We start from the raw sequence: 19,789 nt of genomic DNA, 5'->3' as shown, positions 1-19,789 counted from the left end.
CATCTGAAAATGGGAATAAGATACTTACTCTTCCTTCTTATAATAATAATGGTATTTGTTAAGCGCTTACTATGTGCAAAGCACTGTTCTAAGTGCTGGGGAAGTTACAAGGTGATCAGGTTGTCCCGGGGGGGCTCACAGTCTTCTTATGTTGTGAGTCCTACGTGGGGTGGGAACTACCTGAACAGATAATCTTGTATCTATGAGAAGCAGCGTGGCTCAGTGGAAAGAGCATGGGCTTTGGAGTCAGAGGTCATGGGTTCAAATCCTGGCTCCGCCACTTGTCAGCTGTGTGACTTTGGGCAAGTCACTGAACTTTTCTGTGCCTCAGTTACTTTATAAAATGGGGATTAAGACTGTGAGCCCCACATGGGACAACCTGATTACCTTGTCACCTCCCCAGCGCTTAGAACAGTGCTTAGCACATAGGAAGCACTTAATAAATGCCATTATCATTTTTATTATTACCCCAAAGTTTAGCACGGTGCTTGGCACAGAGCAAGCACTTAATAAACATTACCTTCAATCAATCAGAGGTATTTATTGAGCACTTCCTAAGGACAGAGCACTTGGGAGAGATGAATGCAATAGAGTTGGTAGGTAGGATCCCTGCCTTCAACAACCGAGAGGAGGCCATGAGCAGGCATTTAGGAGGATGTGAGCCAGGGGTAGAAGGAGAGAGCGATGAGAGCGTGGCGCAGGTTGATGTTAAATGCATGAGTTAGGTCGGAGTGGAAGAGGAGCAAGGATAAGCTGGGAGTAAAATAAAATAGGGATCAGCGCTTACCCCCACATTTAGCACGGAGTAGACAATAATGTAATTATTACTCGTCGTAGGCAGGGAACGTGTCTGCCAACACCGTTGTATTATACTCTCCTGGGTCCTTAGTAGAGAGCTCTGCACAAAGTAGGTGCTCAATAAATACAATTGATAGATTGGGTAAATCTTTTTTTTTTAATGTCATTTATTAAGCGCTTACTATGTGCAAAGCACTGTTCTAAGCGCTGGGGAGGTTACAAGGTGATCAGGTTGTCCCACGGGGGGCTCACAGTCTTAATCCCCATTTTACAGATGAGGTAACTGAGGCCCAGAGAAGTGAAGTGACTTGCCCAAAGTCACACAGCTGACAAGTGGCAGAGCTGGGATTTGAACCCCTGACCTTTGACTCCAAAGCCCGGGCTCTTTCCACTGAGCCACGCTGCTTCTCCTGGGGTTGGAGCAAGGACACATCAAGGAGTGAAGTGAAGAAAGCAGTGTAGCCTAGTGGGAAGAGCACGGGCCTGAGAGCCAGAGGACTTGGGTTCCAATCCCCGCTCCCCCACCTGCCTGCTGGGACACCTCAGGCAGGTCACTTAACTTCTCAGGGCCTCGGTTTCTCAACGGTAAAATGGGGATTCAATCCCTGTTCTCCCTCCTATGTAGATTGTGAGCCGCCCGTAGAGCAGGGACTGTGTCTGACCAATTACCTTGTATACGCCCCGGCGCTGAGTACGGTGCTTGGCACCCAGTAAGCGCTTTGCAAATACCAGTTACCGTTATCATCCTTCGGAGAGACCAGGTGTCTGTGCGGTTAGTCGAGCCAGCTCACTTTTCTCCCGGCGCTGTCCGGGGACAGCGTTTTCGTGCCCCCGTGGTGAGCTCCAGCGCCTCGTCGCTGCCTGGAGTCGCCTTTCCCTGCCCAGTTTGTGTGGGTGGCACAAGTTTTCATCGGCACCACACCCATGCCTGCTCCTGTTTCCATGCTCTGGCTTAACAGCGTGAGTAATAGTTAAAGTGTGAACCTCGAGGTACTCATCATCACCCTTTTTTAAAGTGAGAAGAGGGAGTTAAAAGGTACTGTCATTGCTTTAAGGGTTATGATGGTACTTATAACGCACTTTTTAATTTTAAAAAATGGCATTTAAGTTCTTACTATGTGCCAGGCACGGTACTGAGCACTGGGGTAGATACATGATAATCGGGTTGGATACAGTCACTGGCCCGATGGGGCTCACAGTCTTCATCCCCATTTTACTGATGAGGTAACCGAGGCCTGGAGAAGTGGTCACAGCAGACAAGTGGCGGAGCGGGGATTAGAACCGAGGTCCTTCTGATCCCCAGGCCTGTGCTCTGAGCCCACTATTGGGTAGGGACCGTCTCTATATGTTGCCAACTTGTACTTCCCAAGCGCTTAGTACAGTGCTCTGCACACAGTAAGCGCTCAATAAATACAATTGAATGAATGAATGAATCCACTAGGCCACGCTGCTCCCCTAAATGCTTATTTTGGGCCAAAAACTGGACTCTTTGCTGGGATAGCATAAAATAATCAGTTTGGCTACAGCCCTCTTCCACATGGGGCTCCAGTCTAAAAGAGTGGGAGAACAGATATTTTATCCTCATTTAACAGAGGAGAAAATGGAGGCCCAAAGAGGTTAAATGACTTGCCCAGGGTCACACAGCAGATAAGGGGTGGAATCAGGAGTAGGACCCAGATCTCCTGACTCCATGTCCTGTGTTCTTCCCTCATTACTGCCCCACAAAATGTCTTGCTGCAACAGCTGAGGAGGAACAGGAGGCCACTGTTTCCAAAGGGACTCCAATTCATCATCAATCGTATTTATTGAGCACTTACTGTGTGCAGAGCACTGTACTAAACGCTTGGGAAGTACAAGCTGGCAACATATAGAGACAGTCCCTACCCAACAGTGGGCTCACAGACTCCAATTCCCTAGAGTGCAATGCCCTATGGGGTCAATCCAACTTCTCAATCATCAAAATCTTGGCCGAGAGCCATGAGACCTCGTGCTTTTAAGGCTCATTTCTCTATGCTCACCATTTTCCTAATTCCATTAGATTGTAAGGTTCTTGAGGCCAGGGATTATATCTCCCAAATCCATTGTACTCTCCCAAGTGCTTAGTACAGTGCTCCTTATTGATCAGTGGTGTTTTTTGAGTGCTCACTGTTTGCGGAGCACTGTGTTAAGTGTTTGGGAGAGCACGGTACAACAGAGTTGGTAGACACTTTCCCTGCCCACAAGACGCTTACAGTATACAGTAGGTGCTCAATAAATCCCGCCGAATGAGTGACACTATCATTTGACCACCCCTTCTTTTTTAATCCTGTCACTGACAGTGAATTTAGCCTGGCACTTGGGCCACGAATGTTTTGTCACCCACATAGTGGACAAAGGAAGGCTGCTGGTTGCCATGGAAATAGCTTACTCCATCATTTCTGAAGTCAGATGAACACAGAGAAGAGAAGAAACATGAACAGCAAATGGCGCCTTTTCTCCGCTCTGAGGCCGGGCTCCTCCAAAGCATCACAGATCCCAGAGGGAAATCTCCTAGAGTGAAGCAACGTCAGCCATTCCTGGGTATTTCCAGAAAGAGAGGAATGTAGGGAAAGGCAAGCAGAATAAACACGAGAAAATGACCGGACCTCCGCTGTAGGAAAAAGCGGAAAAGCCCGGGGAGGACATCTCATTCATTGGTCCTTCTGAGTGGTCCTATCGTGAACCATCGCTGCCAGAGTTGGATCAACTCTACTTCCAAAGGCCTCACCGGGGGGCATTTGATGTTAGGTTGAGAAACACGAAGTAGCAAGAGGGCCGCTGGGGAGTCCCAGTGAGAAGTGCATTAAAAGAGGGGATCCCAGAGGGTGGGGTATTAGTGATGACTCAAAAGCTGGGGCGCAAAAGCTAACTGAGGCTTGGCCCCTGGCCCCTGCTTTGTGACTTGCCCTAGGTCACACAGAGGATTAGTGGCAGGGCCGCGATTAGAACCCAAGTTCTTCTGACTCCCAAGACCCTGCTTTTTCCACTAGGCCATGCAGCTTGTCATTTCTTCAGTGCTTACTATGCTGTAGCACTGCTGTAAGTGCTGGGGTAGATACAAGTTGGCCGGAACTCTGGGCTCTGGTAGGGGTCCTGACGCTTGCTGGGGTCCCAGGACTGCCTAAGGAGAGCAAGGTCATCCCTGGGTAGCTATAGCAACCTCCTGTAGTTTGAGCTCCAACTGGACAGAGACTATGTCTGATCTACTTATCTTGGCAGCGTGGCTCAGTGGAAAGAGCCCGGGCTTTGGAGTCAGAGGTCAGGGGTTCAAATCCCAGCTCCGCCAATTGTCAGCTGTGTGACTTTGGGCAAGTCACTTAACTTCTCTGGGCCTCAGTTCCCTCATCTGTAAAATGGGGAGTAAGACTGTGAGCCCCCCGGGGGACAACCTGATCACCTTGTAACCTCCCCAGCGCTTAGAACAGTGCTTTGCACATAGTAAGCGCTTAATAAATGCCATTATTATTATTATTATTGGCAGTGACTTATAAAAGGTCACACAGCAGACATATGGCGGAGCCGGGATCAGAACCCAGGTCCTTCTGATTCCCAGATCCGTGCCCTATCCACTAATCCAAGCTGCTTCTCACTTCTGTACATACCCATAATGTATATATTAATGTCTGTTTCCCCCTCTAGGCTGTTAGCTCATTGTGGTTTGGGAATGTGTCTACCAATTCTGTTATATTGTGTGCTCCCAAGTGCTTAGTAATATCGACAGCATGGCTCAGTGGAAGGAGCACGGGCTTTGGAGTCAGAGGTCATGGGTTCAAATCCCGACTCCGCATGTCTGCTGTGTGACCGTGGGCAAGTCACTTAACTTCTCTGGGCCTCAGTCACCTCATCTGTAAAATGGGGATTAAGATTGTGAGCCCCACGTGGGGCAACTTGATCACCTTGTATCCCCCCCAGCGCTTAGAACAGTGCTCTGCACATAGTTAAGCGCTTAACAAATGCCATCATTATTATTATTACTATGTGCAAAGCACTGTTCTAAGCACTGAGGTCTGCACCTGGTAAGCACTCAATAAATACAATTAATTGATTAACTGTCAGCCCTTTCTCGCCTGCAGTGTGCCTGGTTGGAGGGGGAAGTGGGGGAGACCCCTCCACATCCCTCAGCTCCTCCCCCAGGGCAGCGAAGGGACTGCCAGGGTGATAACAACACCGGGCCTCTCCGGCTGCTGCAATTTAAACGAGTAGATAATTGCAAATAATAGAGTGGAAATATAATTGTCTCATTAAAATAGGTTATTAAATCTTTCATCGGCAGAGAGAGATAGTTACACGGCCCTAAAAATAAATTACACGAATGAATCCGAGCGTGTGGGATCTGGCAGGGCTGGCGGCTGAGGGCCAGACCCGGGTATTTTTAAGCACGCGCTATGAGCTGTCCGGTCTGTGACGGGAGACCGTCCTAGGAAACCTGTCTAAGTGCTCACCTCCTCCAGGAGGCCTTCCCAGACTGAGCCCTTTCCTTCCTCTCCCCCTCGTCCCCCTCTCCATCCCCCCATCTCACCTCCTTCCCTTCCCCACAGCACCTGTACATATGTATATATGTTTGTACATATTTATTACTCTATTTTACTTGTACATATCTATTCTATTTTATTTTGTTAGTATGTTTGGTTTTGTTCTCTGTCTCCCCCTTTTAGACTGTGAGCCCACTGCTGGGTTGGGACTGTCTCTATATGTTACCAACTTGTACTTCCCAAGTGCTTAGTACAGTGCTCTGCACACAGTAAGCGCTCAATAAATACGATTGATGATGATGATGATGATGATGAGACCGAGTAAAGGTGACACTGGGCTCACCCCCTATCAGACTTTCTTTATTTTTCGGTGTGAAAGGCTCTGTTACGGATGGGCTTCCTCATCCCTTAGCTGTGTCTACCGAGCTCCCTGGGGTCTGGCTGCCTTGAACTCTGTGCCATTGCCCATTAAAGGGTGGGCTGGCCATCTGGAAGGTTGGGGAAGGGGGAGATGCCGATAAGAGCTGTAGATGTTTTGCCTAAGTGAAGAGGAATTCAGGATGCCAGTGTATAAGCTGGAGAGGAAGATAATGCCATGCCAGTTGTAATAAACCTGCCGGGGCAGGCAGCCTCTAGAAATAGACACCCTGACCCTGTTCTGAAAAGAAACAGAGATAAGAAAGATTGACTTGGAATGCGTGACAGTGTTCTTAGTTTAGAGGGCCCATTTAAGCTGTACTGTTCCCCGGGGGTTGTGCACCAGTAAGAAATCACCACCTACTTCTCCCTGCCACGTCCCAGAACTCAGCACGCTCCTCCAAGAGCTGCTGGAGTCGCGCTGACGATAGGGCTATTTTTACAAGAACGGACACCGGTAGACCCACCCTCTTCCCTGGCTCCTTGCTTCCAGGCCTCTGCCCAGACGGGCTCTTTCCCTACATCCCCGAAGCCCAGCTGTCCGTACCTCTGCTGAGGCCAGGCGAGCACTGTGGGGGCTGTGGGAAGGCGTGCACAGGAATGCTGATGGACCGGAGCCATCATCGACTTTGGCCGAGGGACAGAACAAAATGAACATATTGCTTAAGCTTGATCTCGAAGGATGGGATTTTAGAGGCTTTTCTAGGAAGCTCTCTCGATCCGGGTTTGAGACGTTCTTTGAGTTCTAAGGCTCGCGGGAACTTTGAGAAGTCACCTAGACTCTCTGACAGCTTCAAAGAGGAACACTCCCAAACCATGTCAAACGGAATCCAGTATTTAGAGACTTCCCGAGGAAGGTATTAATAAGAGGTCGATAATGGGTTATTGAAGGGAATGGCGTGGAAGAATTAAATAGATACAGGGATGATGTGTCGATAAAGATTAAGGGGGAAAAGTCTGGGATGCTGGAAGGCTCTCCCCTCCGTGTCCGTCACCCCCTTCCCCAAGCAAACTATGAAGAACGTGGTTGAAAAGACCAATTATCCTGTAAGTGTCTACCAACTCTGTTGCATTTTACTTCACCAAGTGCTTAGTATAGTGGTCTGGGCTTAATAAGCACTCAATAAATACCACTGATTGATTGCTTACACTTTACTTCAAGACTTTTTGTTACAATCAGTCCGTCAATGGTATTTGAGCACTTAATGTGTGCACAGCACTGTAATAAGTGACTACTAGCATAGATGGAAGATTGAGGGCCAGATGACCCATTGTGGCATCTTTTAGGTAAACTCCTCCAATATACGTTTGTATACATTCCAGGATACCAATCCCCAGTCCAAAAATTCTTCCCTATAACGAATACATATATTGAGATTGTGAGACCCACACGGGACGGGGACTGTTTCCAACCCAATTTGCTTGTATCCACCTCAGCCCTTAGAACAGTACCTGGTGCATAGGAAGTGCTTAACAAGTACCATTGTTATTATTATTACTACAAATGCTCCCGTTAAACTTCAAGTTGTGCATTCTTTAATTCCCCACGGGCCCATTTCAAAAGACACTGGATCCAATTTAATTACTTCAGAACCTTTGCTAACCTGCCTTGTTGCCAATGATCCTGTGTCGGCAGTTGTTTTGAGCTTACTGACAGGGCAGGGGAACATCTACAAACATTTCCATTACATGAAGTCTCCTCCCCGATATACATGTGGGAATGAGAAGCTATATCCTTCATATTTAAAGACTGGGAAGCTAACGGTGAGATTCCATCCCAGTTTCCCAACTTTGCCCAGGTCTTTCCTCCGGCCCGGAACTCCATTCTCCTTTATATCTGACAGACCACTATCACCCCATTTTCACAGCCCTGCTAAAATCACATCTGTTCCATGAGGCCACCTTGATTAACCCCTCATTTCCCCACCCGATTGGCCCTCCCGTCTGCGTTGCCCATGCCCTTGTCTCTACCCCTTATGCATTTTGATATTCACCCCACTCCCAGCCTCACAGCACTTACAAACATATTCTTTGACTTTGTCACTTCCTCTAAGCTCGAATTTATTTGAATATCAGTCCCTGGTACTAGAGTGTAAGCTCCTTGTGGGCAGGGATCGTGTCTATTGCATTGTACTTCCTCAAGCGCTTAGTACAGTGCTCTGCAAACACCGTACTGATTGACTTTGCGAGGGTGGCACTATGGATGGTCTTTCCTACCCCCTTACAGGTAGAAAGATAGATGGTCTTTCCTACCCCCTTACAGGTAGAAAGATACTTTTTCTAGGCTGTCACTCAATCAGGGAGCACACTGAGTTTTTTTGGGAACTGCTCAGACCTTAAGGGTGTCACGGCAGGGTGTTACTGCCTCTTCAGCTACCAGTCAACAGCATTTAGCGAATGCCTACTGTGTGCAGAGCACTGCACCGAGCATTTGAGGGAGTAAAATAGAGTTAGTAGACATGATCCTTATCTTGAGCAAGGAGACTAGTATGGCTAGTGAACCACGGTGACATAATCCCTGCCCCTGAGGAATTTGAGTAGGCAGAAGGGGAAACCCCCTAAAACAAGCATACCCCAACCTGCGAGCTGAGGCCCTGACATGCACATGAGCTCAGGGCTGAGGGAGTAAAGGGATAGCCACAGTTTCAAGCACAGGCTTGAACCAGTGTATGACTCACTAGAAGTATTAGGTTGAAGGCCATCAAATGCTTCTGCATCAGACAGGAATTGCTTCTGTTGGTCTCCTTAGATAAGTTTGTAGAGGGAAGAGGAGCAAGGACCAGTCTTTTAACTACCAGCATTGCAGCTGTGACGGTTGGCTCACCCCACCATGCCCTGGGCTTCAGAACTCATCCACAGTCAATTCTGTGGAAGTAGCATGGCCTAGTGGAAGAGCACAGGCCCGCGAGTCAAAGGACCTGGACTCCAACCCTGGTTCTGCCACTTGTCTGCTGTGTGACTGTGGGCAAGACAGCTTAACCAGTCTGTGCCTCAGTTGCCTCATCTGTAAAATGGGGATTAAATACCTGTTCTCCCTTCCATTTAGACCATACAGGGACTGTGTTCAGTCTAATTACCTTGCATCTATCCAAACGCATGTACCAGGACTTGGTGCATATTAAGCGTTTACTTAGTGTTATTATTGGGCTGTGATATTTCAGATAGAATACTACAGAAGAAGAATCATTTTTCCAACAAATCTTGTGTGTCCGAGTGCTTACTCATCCACAGACCATTTTATTCTCTTTTCCATAAATAATAACTATTGAGGTATTGGTTAAATGCTTACCACAGACCATTTTATTCTCTTTTCCCTAAATAATAACTATTGAGGTGTTGGCTAAATGCTTACTATATGCCAAGCACAATACACTCATCCACAGACCATTTTATTCTCTTTTCCCTAAATAACAACTATTGAGGTATTGGTTAAATGCTTACTATATGCCAAGCACAATACTAAGCGCTGAGGTAGATACAAAATAATCAGGTCAAAGTCCCAGTCCCCCACAGGCTCATATCTGTAATTTATTTTGTGCCATCGCGGCTGGACTGTAATCTCCTTGAAAACAGGGATCTTGCTTTCTTACTTTCGTGAAAGAAACTAAGAGTTCTGTACATTGTTCTGTGCAGAGCAGGTATTCAGTAAGTACTACAGATTGACTGGGGATGGAGGGATTGTGTCTACCAACTCAACTGTATCGTACTTTCCCAACCACTTAGTTCAAGAGTTTAATATATACTTGTATATTAAACAACTATTCTAATACCTATACATAAGAACCCACCTGGACTTAAAGACCATCTGAAGCAAATTGGAAGTAACAGTTGTGCATTTTGGGTGGCATCAGATATGGAGTTTTCTGGGACACAGGGCACCATTGCCGTGATGTAGAACTGACCTGAGTGGATTTTGTGGGGGGGTGTTCGCAGGAAAGACAACAGACGTCTGGGTGGGAACGCTTACACAAGTGAGGGGATACGGCTTAGACCTCAAGTCGTTGCTTGCCTTACCCTCTTCCTCAAGGCTCTGGTTGGGAAGGAAAAAAAAAATCGGCGTGAAAGCAGGTTTGGCAAACTCGGGCATCACCACGCTTTAGCCTGCAGCACTCCTGGGCAAAAGCCAGTGGCGACCAAATGCCCGGCACTCACGTGGGGTGTTTGCGTGTCCGACCACGTGAGATTGGGGCATTTCCTCGGGAATGCTGGGATGTTCCAAGGCCTCCTGACAGGCATCAATCAACCAATCAGTGGCATTTATTGAGTGTTTGCTCTGGGCCAAGCACTGTACTAAGCCTTAAGGAGGGAACGATACGGTTTGTGGACCTGGTCCCTGCCCTCAAGGAGCTCTATTGTGTGCACAGCACTGTGCTAAAAGCTTAGTAAAGTACAATAGAGTTAGCAGACACAGTCCCTGCACCCAGGGAGTTTACAATCTTACTGGGTGAAGCATCTCCCGTGCCTTGAATCACTATCATTTTGAGAACTCGACCGGCCTTTACAAAATGTGTTTTTGGTTAAACGTCCATCCCTTCATTACACACTGCTAAACTCATCCCTTTGCTATATTTAACTAAATATTGGCATTCAGTACACCAACTCTGACATTTGCTAATCAGATTATTCCCTCTGAGCACTGGGCTACTCAGCTCCCTGGAGTTATCAAACTCCCAGAATAAAGTATAGATTTGGGGGTTTAAAAACATCACCTGAGGGGGCAATTTTCACCTTAACTTTTAGGATCAGGTTTATGTTTTATCAAATGAAAACATTTGGCGTTTGGTTTCAGTTTAAGAGCGGTTTTTCAATCCCTGCCAATTGGTGAAAGGGGAGTGTGTTTTCAGTCCGAGGAGGGGTGAGGGGTGGCGGGGGAGGGAGAGATCTCTGGCAGGGACAGAGTGGTAGTTGCAACTCTCCCATGTGTGGGTGTCTCGGAGGGGTGGGGGAGAGGGAATGAGCGGGAGGGTCTGCGCTGTACAAAGATGAAGGTCCTGAATCCCTCTCTTCGCCCTGCTTCTTGATTCCCCTGGGGACTGCTCCTCTAGGCTGGGAAGTGGGAAGCGCATTGGGGAAAAAAAGAGAGTTGCAGAAAACAAGAGGCTGCCCGGGATAAGGGCGGAGAGCAGTTGGCTACATTCAGCCAAAAACCTGGAGCTGGGAGTCAATGAGCTGCAGAGGCAGAGAGATGAGCTGAATCTAGTAATAAAAAGATGGGGAAAGGAAAGGAGCAGGAATTGAGTTAAAAACCAAGTAAAATTCAAGAAATTCATACCTTCCTAATCAGTAGTTTAGCCTCTCCGTTATGAGGAATTGTTTCATCTAGAATGCAAGTTGCTACTTCTGACCTCAAAATCTCTTGGGAAATGCAGTGAAACATGATGATGGGAGGCTTTACCCCTCACACGTCGGGTGGAAGGAAAAAAAAAAGGGGACGGTGTTTTAAAGTGTGAAGGCTCTTCCTGGGGGATCCGTGGGGCCTCGATTAGAATGGAAATTCAGTCCGGAGTCAAACAGCAGAGAGCAGAAAGGCAAAATTGGGGCAGAAATGAGGAGGAAGAAGTGACTGGCCAAGGAAAACAAACTGGGTTAAAATGTCTAGCCACTCTGGGGGCAAGATCGAGACAGGCATGTAGGATGGAAAAAAAATAAAAAGTCTTTCAAACTGTCCCAGGTTGATGGCTCCAGTCACTTTAATGAGGAAATTTTAGTACCATTTTTAACAATCTTTATGGACTAGTGCTCAATGAGACCTTCAGAATTCTGGCTCTGATGCTTGTCTGCTGTGTGACTTATTTAATTTCTCTGTGCCTCAGTTCCCACATCAGTAAAATGGGGATGAAGACTGCAAGCCTCATTTGGGACATGGACTATGTCCGATCCGATTAGCATCTATCTATCTGCCTGGCACCTAGTAAGCACTTCACAGCTACCATTAAGAAAAGTTTTCATTAAAAACCCAGAGGCGGCCCCACTCCCCGTTAATAAAGGCTACTGGATTCACTCCTGTAATACGGAATATCACGGTACTGACCTATCCAAAAAAAAGGGGGTGGGGAGGGAAGTGATCATTGTGATTCTCAACCACCTCCCTAGGTATCAGAGGTTACCAACAGCAACATAACTAATACTTAACCCCTTGCAAAGTGAGTTATTTTTGGTAAGCTCTATGAACTTTTTTCCAGAATTTTCTTGGCTCTTCTTCAAATACTAAAAGGGACCGAGGTGAGATGGTAATTGAGGAGACAGGGTAACCTAGTGGAAAGAGCTCGGGTCTGGTTGTTGGGAAACTGGAGTTTTAGTCCCAGCCCTGACACTCACCTGTGTGTGACTTTGGGCAGGTCACTTAACTTCTCTAGACCTGTACCCTCATCTGAAAAATGGGGATAAATATTAATAGTGGTGTTTGTTCCGGGCTTAGTATGTACCGAACGCTGGGCTGGATATGTGGGAATCAGATTGGATTGTCCCTGATCCCACATGAGGTTCCAGTCTAAGTAGGAGGGAGGGCTGATTTTACAAATGAGGAAACTGAGGCCCAGAAAAAGTGAAGTGATTTGACCAAGGTTATGCAGCAGGCAAGTTGCGAATCAGGATTAGTATCCAGGTCATCTGATTCCCAAGCCCGGGGTCTTTCCACTAGGCCCCACTATTTTCCTATTCTCACTTTCTCTTCCAATTGTGAGCCCTGTGTAGGATAAGAGATTCAGTCTAATCTTATTTTATCTCTGTATTTACCCTAAGCACTTGTTTGCCACCTAGTAAACCCCGAATACATAACAACTATTAGTAGTATATACCCAATGGACGATCTACAAACAGGCAATTGTCTCCACTGTATTTAGGTAGTAACATAAAGCCAAGATGCCTCGATTCCATTTCTATAATTTTTTTCTCTACGGTAGCTCTTAGCTCTTCATTTGTCCTTGCACAAATTGATGCTGTTGAACAGGTCCTGAACCCAATTTCGAAGCAAGGAGAGTGCCCGGGGTTCATACTAAATATACAACACAAACATGTGCAATGCTAATCAAATCTTGTGGCTTTCCTGGAAAAGGGAGTACACAGTGAAATTTTCAAGCTCGCCGATGACGCTAGATTCATCTGGTTGGTGAAACGTCACTTGATCGGGGAAGCTGGAGCAGAAACTGAGAGCAGAGGGTGGGGAGAGAAGTGGCAGATTCACTTTGAAAATAAGGGCTGTGTAAACCAATTTGGGGAGAAACAATCTTAACTACAACTGCACTTTGGGCTCCAGGTTCTCAATCCTGTCTCAGGAGGAGAATACTGAAAATACCCTACAACGTGCAAATGACCAGCCCATGTGGGAAACTGATGTGACTGGGAAGCTGGCAGGTGTGAAACAAACAAAAGGAAACTGCTTTTCATCACACAGGGGTAAGCCCAGAGAATCCATGACTCCAGGCAGTTGTGCTGGGTGAAAACACCAAAAGGTTCAATCTGTTAAGCTTGCTGTGGGCAGGGAACCTGTCTACCAACTCAGTTATATTGTACTCTCCCAAGGGCATGCTATAATGCTCTGCATAGGGTAAGCACTTAATATGATTAACTGATTGGCTTTAAACGGTGAAGGGGGCATTGGAGGAGTCTGTTGAAGAAAAAATAAGAAGTTTAGTTGTGTGTCAATGAGGGCGACCACCCAGCGTCCTTTACTGTGGGGTTGGATGGACCACTGGACTGAATCAGTAATTGCCTTTCTGAAGTTCTGAAGTTCTCACTTAGCTCATTATGAAACTTCTTTTTTCCCCCCCACCCCACACTTCAGTTCTCATCATCTCATTTTGTCATTCAACTGAGGGTCGGTTTAAAAGAGCAACCAGCTCTTGTCCGAATTTTGTTGACTGTCCACATGGAAGTGGACTCTGGTGGCAGGAGGCTCACGCTCTGGCACCCTTTTCTAAAGAAAAACTGTCTGCTACGTGTGCTGTGACTCAATACTACCTTCCCAGTCGAAGCAACAGGAATACTTGATACAACGGAAATGCAAGCATAAATAGATCAATTTCCTGGTGGTGAAATTCTAAACTTCCATACCAGTATCTTAAAATGTCGAGCCAGGGGAAGAGGCTGGTCTCTCTCTCCTTTGATTAGCACGAAAATCCGTGCTAACAATGGGCATCCACTTCAAATAAGAGTGATGCGCAGTGATGCCCAAGGCTCAGAGGAAAACTACATTTTTTTTGGAGAGTTGTAAGGCTCTGATTAATGACATTTGCTAACGAGTCATCTTTCAATTGGAGATACAGGGGAAAAGGATGCAGGAGGAGATGGAAAAAGAACATAGGCAGAGATTTCAGGCTGTACACACAGAAGGGGTGACTCGTGGATGAAAGAATTCTCCCACTGTGAATGCCAACCGGGACTTCTTGGGGGCTAACAGGCGCCAGAGGGACCACCCACAGAAATTCCAGATTGCGAGGCTAGTCCGTTTAATGGAGCGTTCCCCTGACATCCCAATCGCCAAGGTTCAAGTATTACAACATAACCAAAACTATAATGTGAGCTCCCAATACAGCAAAGATCCCTTTTACTGACAACAAATCCCACCTCTTTACAGTCCCCATCCAATCAAGCAAACTCCTCCCACAGTCCCACACTGTACACAGGATTCTCTACCCTTTCCCCAAACCCACTGTCCCCCCATTGCTGGACAAAACTAAGAACTAAATGATCCCCAAGTTAGCCAGAGTTCAAGCTGTTCACTCCGCTCCTTACAATGGGTTAGATGGTTCTACAAGTGATTAGATTCACTTTTTCTTTTACAGATTATTTAAATGCTAATTAGTAATTATGAACATTCTTTAGTTTCGGTTTGTTACTCTTCTTTCGATCGTCCCCTATGACATTTGCTAAGGGCTTACTCTGTATAAACTCACGTTGCGTGGTGACAATTCCAGGTTCTGGCTGCCCCGTTCCGGTGGGAGGGTCTTCTCACGCGGCTCCCAAGTGGGAAGAGAGGTTCCCCACTCCTGAATTGTCAGGCACTTCCTCTCCTCCACCCTCAGGATCACAGGGCCTTCAGTGAATAATAATAATAATGGTATTTGTAAAGCGCTTCCTACGTGCAAAGCACTGTTCTAAGCGCTGGGGGATACAAGGTCATCAGGTCGTCCCACGTGGGGCTCACAGTCTTAATCCCCATTTTACAGATGAGGTAACTGAGGCTCAGAGAAGTTAAGTGACTAGCCCAAGGTCACACAGCAGACGTGGCGGAGTCAGGATTAGAACCCATGACCTCTGACTCCCAAGCCCAGGCTCTTTCTACTGAGCCACGCTGCTTCTCTATGACGGGAACCTCTGGACTGTGGCCTCAGCTTCTGCCTGCCCAGCTCCAGTTGTCGGGGGGGTTTCACCTTGGCAATGGCAAAGAGAGACGGAGGCATTGCCTGCAGACCCCCAGGGCTGGGGAGACACCCCCAAACCAAGGGGAATCAGTTTAACAAGCTCGTGTGGGCAGGGAATGTGTCTGTTTATTGTTGTACTGTACTAACCGCTTGGGCAAGTTGGGCAAGCGCTTGCCCAGCGCTTAGTACAGTACTCTGCACACAGTAAGTGCTCAATAAAGGGCTGAATGAATGAATGAACAACGTCTGCCAAAGTGCCTGCAGATGCCTTGAAAACAGCAAAAAAAAAACCCCATTTTGAGGCATTAAAATGTGAAACGCCACTAGCTTGAAAAGAGGGAAGTGTTTAATATCCTGAGGCCGGATGGTTTTACAGATGCTCTGCCGCGTCTTCCCGAAACCACAGTCAAGAGAGCAGGGTCTGCACTTGCTGTGGAGATCTGTGGACAAGAGTGTCAGGGTCTTTGTAGCCACTGGCTGGGTTCGTCACAGCGGCGTACAGTTGGCTGTAGGCTCTGCAGACCAGTTCCGTCGACTGTTTTATGATCTGCTCTCTAATGACAAACACACAAACAACGTTTGAGTATACACTACAGCTGAATCTCCCAGAAATGGAAGATCAAAACATGGACAGAGAGTTTTAAGTACATCACTCAGCGATAACCAGAGATAGACATACGAACTTCTTTAAATTGTCAGAAATGTACCTTTAACCATATGGATATTTTAACTGTAGCAACGCCCCCACCAAACACACACACAATGTTTTTTTTTTAACATAGTTTTTTTCTAACAATTGTTATAATTATGTTCTTCACACACACATATGTCTGGATACTGTACAGTTTAGGAGCACACCAGCACCAACTGAACACCTGCAGTGTGCACTGCATTGTACCAAATGCCCGGAAAAGACAAAATCAAGCAAATCACACATTCCTACCGCACAAGGATCTTCCACTCTAATGAAAAGGGTGTTGCAGTGCTTTACACATGATTATGGCGTTGGACAGGGCACAAGCAGCAGAACGCAAAGCTCTTCAAGAGCACAATCAATGTCAGTGGTATTTACTGAGCACTTAAGTGTGTGGAGAATACTATGTTGAGCAGCTGGGAAAGTACACCACCCCATTGTTATAGAAGAACTAATATATTAAGGTAATATATTTGCCAATGTCCAATTGACAAGACCTGTTCCCAATCCGTTCCTCCTTTAGAAGAGCAGCAAGCAAGAGTGGAGTCTGAATGGCATCAAAATGACCTTACTGCCCAGATTCCTACCAGCTCACCCTAGCAAGGAAGAGCCAAAAATCTTGAATCCTGTCCCTAAAAAGAAGCATAAACCCTGGACTATTCATGGTCTCTTCCCCAGCCACAACTCTACCAGTCACCACTACTGCTTTCCTAAGAAAAATGAAACCCTTTTGTATCTGTTATTGTATTCCATTCCCCCTTAAATAGATTTCTATGAATACTCAGATTTCAAAGAAATCTGAGTTTGTGAAGGAATTTAATGAAACAATAACAGATAACAGGCAGAGCAAACACAGCTTATTTTAGACTACTATTTTAGACTACCCTAGCCTTGTGTATCCTTTTCAAAAATGCAGTCAGTCCAAGAGCGTTCTCCTTGGCCTTATCTTGCTGTTCTCATCTGATAAGAACACAATCATTGCCTGGAGCTCATCCACCCTGTGTTTCCCCCCAGACACAGATTTCCATGAAAGCCAACAAAAAGGCACAGAAAGAAAGGAAGAGAATATTACATTCCTCATTAGGCCCATTAACTAAGTCTCAGTATGCCAGCTCTGATTTATTTTAGGCTTGGGGCAAAATTAAGTTATGAAGAAGCCTCATCCATTTGATTCATGACCCCGAACTCCACATTTTTCAGAATGATGAATACATTACTGTCATACCTTAGATATGTTGGATACACATTTTTGTACTAACCAGATAAGGAGGCAAAAAAAAAAGGTCCCTGCCCTCCCAAAACGGGTGATGTTTTCTTTCTCCTACCTAATTCAGTGTCCTAATTATCCTAATTAATTCAGTGTCTGTCTTCCTGGCAATATTGCAAGCTCCTTGAGGGCACCGATAATGTCTGCTAATTCTACTGCACTCTCCCAAGCACTTAGTTTGGTGCTCTACACACAGAAGGTGCTCAACAAGTACTACTGATTGATTAGCAGAATTTGTTAAGCACTTATAGGTACTATGCGATCGATCGGCCTGGGTACAGTCCCTGTCTCTCATGGGACTCACAGTGTTAAGGGGCAGGGAGGACCAGTATTTAATCCCCATTTTCCAAATGAGGAAGTTGAGACCCCGAGAAGTTACATGACTTGCCCAAGAGGAATGTGAAAGAGCTGGAATTAGAGCCCAGGACTCCTGACTCCCATTTTCAATTTGTACTGTTAAAGATGGTTTAAACTGGATTCAATCATCTCCCAGCACTATCCACTTTATTAAACCAAATTCTAGAGATTTGCTTCCACCAGAAAAATAAGCCCAGATGGGGACAACCATGCCAGGTCTGAAAGCTTGTCCCCGAAGCCAAGTTCAGCTCGTCTGGAAGTGGGATAACTTCTCGGAGATTTACCACATGACACCCCGTGGCCGGAATCTGGGACACTTTTTCCAGCTCTTTGTGAACCCTGAATTCATTCATTCATTCAATCAATCGTATTTATTGACCGCTTACTGTGTGCAGAGCACTGTACTAAGCGCTTGGGAAGTACAAGTTGGCAACATACAGAGAAAGTCCCTACCCAACAGCGGGCTCACAGTCTAGAATGGGTGTGAGCTCGTTGTGGGCAGGAATGTGTCTGCCTTATGTTATACTGTACTCTCCCAAGCGCTTCATACAGTGCTTTGCACACAGTAATCGCTCGATAAATATTACCGAATGAAGTTCCACCTAGGCAAGAGCTTATTTTTCTGGTGGAAAAAGGCCCTACCTTTATTAAATATATTTTTTTTAATCAAAAGAAATTCCGGCTGTTGACAATAAAGCACGTTTTCATGACAGAACAGCCTAGAAATAAGATTCAGGCTCTTTAATTCAAGATTTCGAGAAGTAGAGAAATTCATACATTCTTCCAGGTTACAGGAAAAAAAAAAGATTTAACTAGCACTAATTGAAAATATCAAGCTCCAGGATGTTGAGAACTATTAAATATTTTATGCAGTGATTAGTAGGAATCTGTTCATGTGAACTGAATGAGGATAATATTATTCACATTTTAAAATATATTCACAGAAAACCTTTTATTCTAAATTAATATTTTAAAGCAATGAACTGTGGTAAGAAATGAGTCCTCTCACTACTAGAATCAGTGTTCTTGTCATTAATCAGTGCGGTAGGATTCCAGTTGCCATGACAACACGATACAACTTTTATCATTATCATAAACCCAGCATTTCTAAAAATAGTTTGTCTCAACATTCAGTTTCCGTGATGAGAAAAGGTGGCCTTTTAACAGCACCCTAGTTAAGAGGATAAGGTATTTCTACGCAGAAATAAAAAGTGTCTTAACGGATAAAGATTTGCAAGTTGGGAAGAAAAGACAATATACACTTCTGGGTATTAGAATGCCAGGTTTACACTTTTGTTGTTTTAGCCAGGAGACCACAAATGATGAACTTTACTGTTGCCGTGCAAATACTTAGCGAAGAGATGGCAATACTAAGACAACAACCATCACATCACAAAACAATAAGAACAAAAACAGGCATCACCCAGAAAGAACAGTGCTTACTGCCACCTTGACTAGTGATGGAGCTCACAAGAAGTCATGTGGGTGGCTTCATTCCAATCACCACAGCATTGACGAGTGATGATGAAAGGTAGGAATCCCACTGAGAAGGTGGTAATTCAATAACACTTTTTTTATTTACGGTACTTGTTAAAAGCTTACCTTGTGCCAAGCAATGTATTAAGCACTGAGGCAGAGCCAAGATAATCAAGTTGGACACAGTCCCTGTTCTATAAGGGGCTCGCTAAGTATATATGTATATATATATATATACACATATATATACCTGTATATATGTATATATGTTTGTACATATTCATTACTCTATTTTACTTGTACATACCTATTCTATTTATTTTATTTTGTTAGTATGTTTGGTTTTGTTCTCTGTCTCCCCCTTTTAGACTGTGAGCCCACTGCTGGGTAGGGACTGTCTCTATATGTTGCCAACTTGTACTTCCCAAGTGCTTAGTACAGTGCTCTGCACACAGTAAGCGCTCAATAAATATGATTGATGATGATGATATATATATATATACCTGTATATATGTATATATGTTTGTACATATTCATTACTCTATTTTACTTGTACATATCTATTCTATTTATTTTATTTTGTTAGTATGTTTGGTTTTGTTCTCTGTCTCCCCCTTTTAGACTGTGAGCCCACTGTTGGGTAGGGACTGTCTCTATATGTTGCCAATTTGTACTTCCCAAGCGCTTAGTACAGTGCTCTGCACACAGTAAGCGCTCAATAAATACGATTGATTGATTGATTAGGTAGGAGGGAGGATGATTTAATCCCCATTTTACAGATGACAAAACTGAGGCACATAGAAATGAAGTGACTTGCCCAAGGTCACACAGCAGACAACATTCTCTTGACCATACTTGGTCCTATGGATGCTGAGATGCTACAGTGAAGTTAGGCTACTGGTATTGAAGCCATTCTCTCCTTACCTCA

General features: G+C 45.4%; 1 protein-coding gene across 1 annotated transcript in view; it reads right to left on the bottom strand.

Annotated features, from left to right (window-relative positions):
- Positions 1–15,391: 15,391 nt before the first annotated feature.
- The window catches only part of COG6 (component of oligomeric golgi complex 6), a 64,253-nt gene continuing 59,855 nt past the window's right edge, over positions 15,392–19,789 (bottom strand). Inside the window, exon 19 of the mRNA XM_038761789.1 lies at positions 15,392–15,621. Coding sequence (XP_038617717.1) covers positions 15,474–15,621 — 148 coding nt within the window. The 3' untranslated portion in view covers positions 15,392–15,473. The remainder of the gene's footprint in view (positions 15,622–19,789) is intronic.

This window comes from Tachyglossus aculeatus, chromosome 20 (assembly GCF_015852505.1).
Source record: "Tachyglossus aculeatus isolate mTacAcu1 chromosome 20, mTacAcu1.pri, whole genome shotgun sequence".
Lineage (NCBI taxonomy): Eukaryota > Metazoa > Chordata > Mammalia > Monotremata > Tachyglossidae > Tachyglossus > Tachyglossus aculeatus.
Note: the sequence above shows the minus strand (reverse complement) of the source record. Positions and strands in the feature narration are given on the sequence as shown.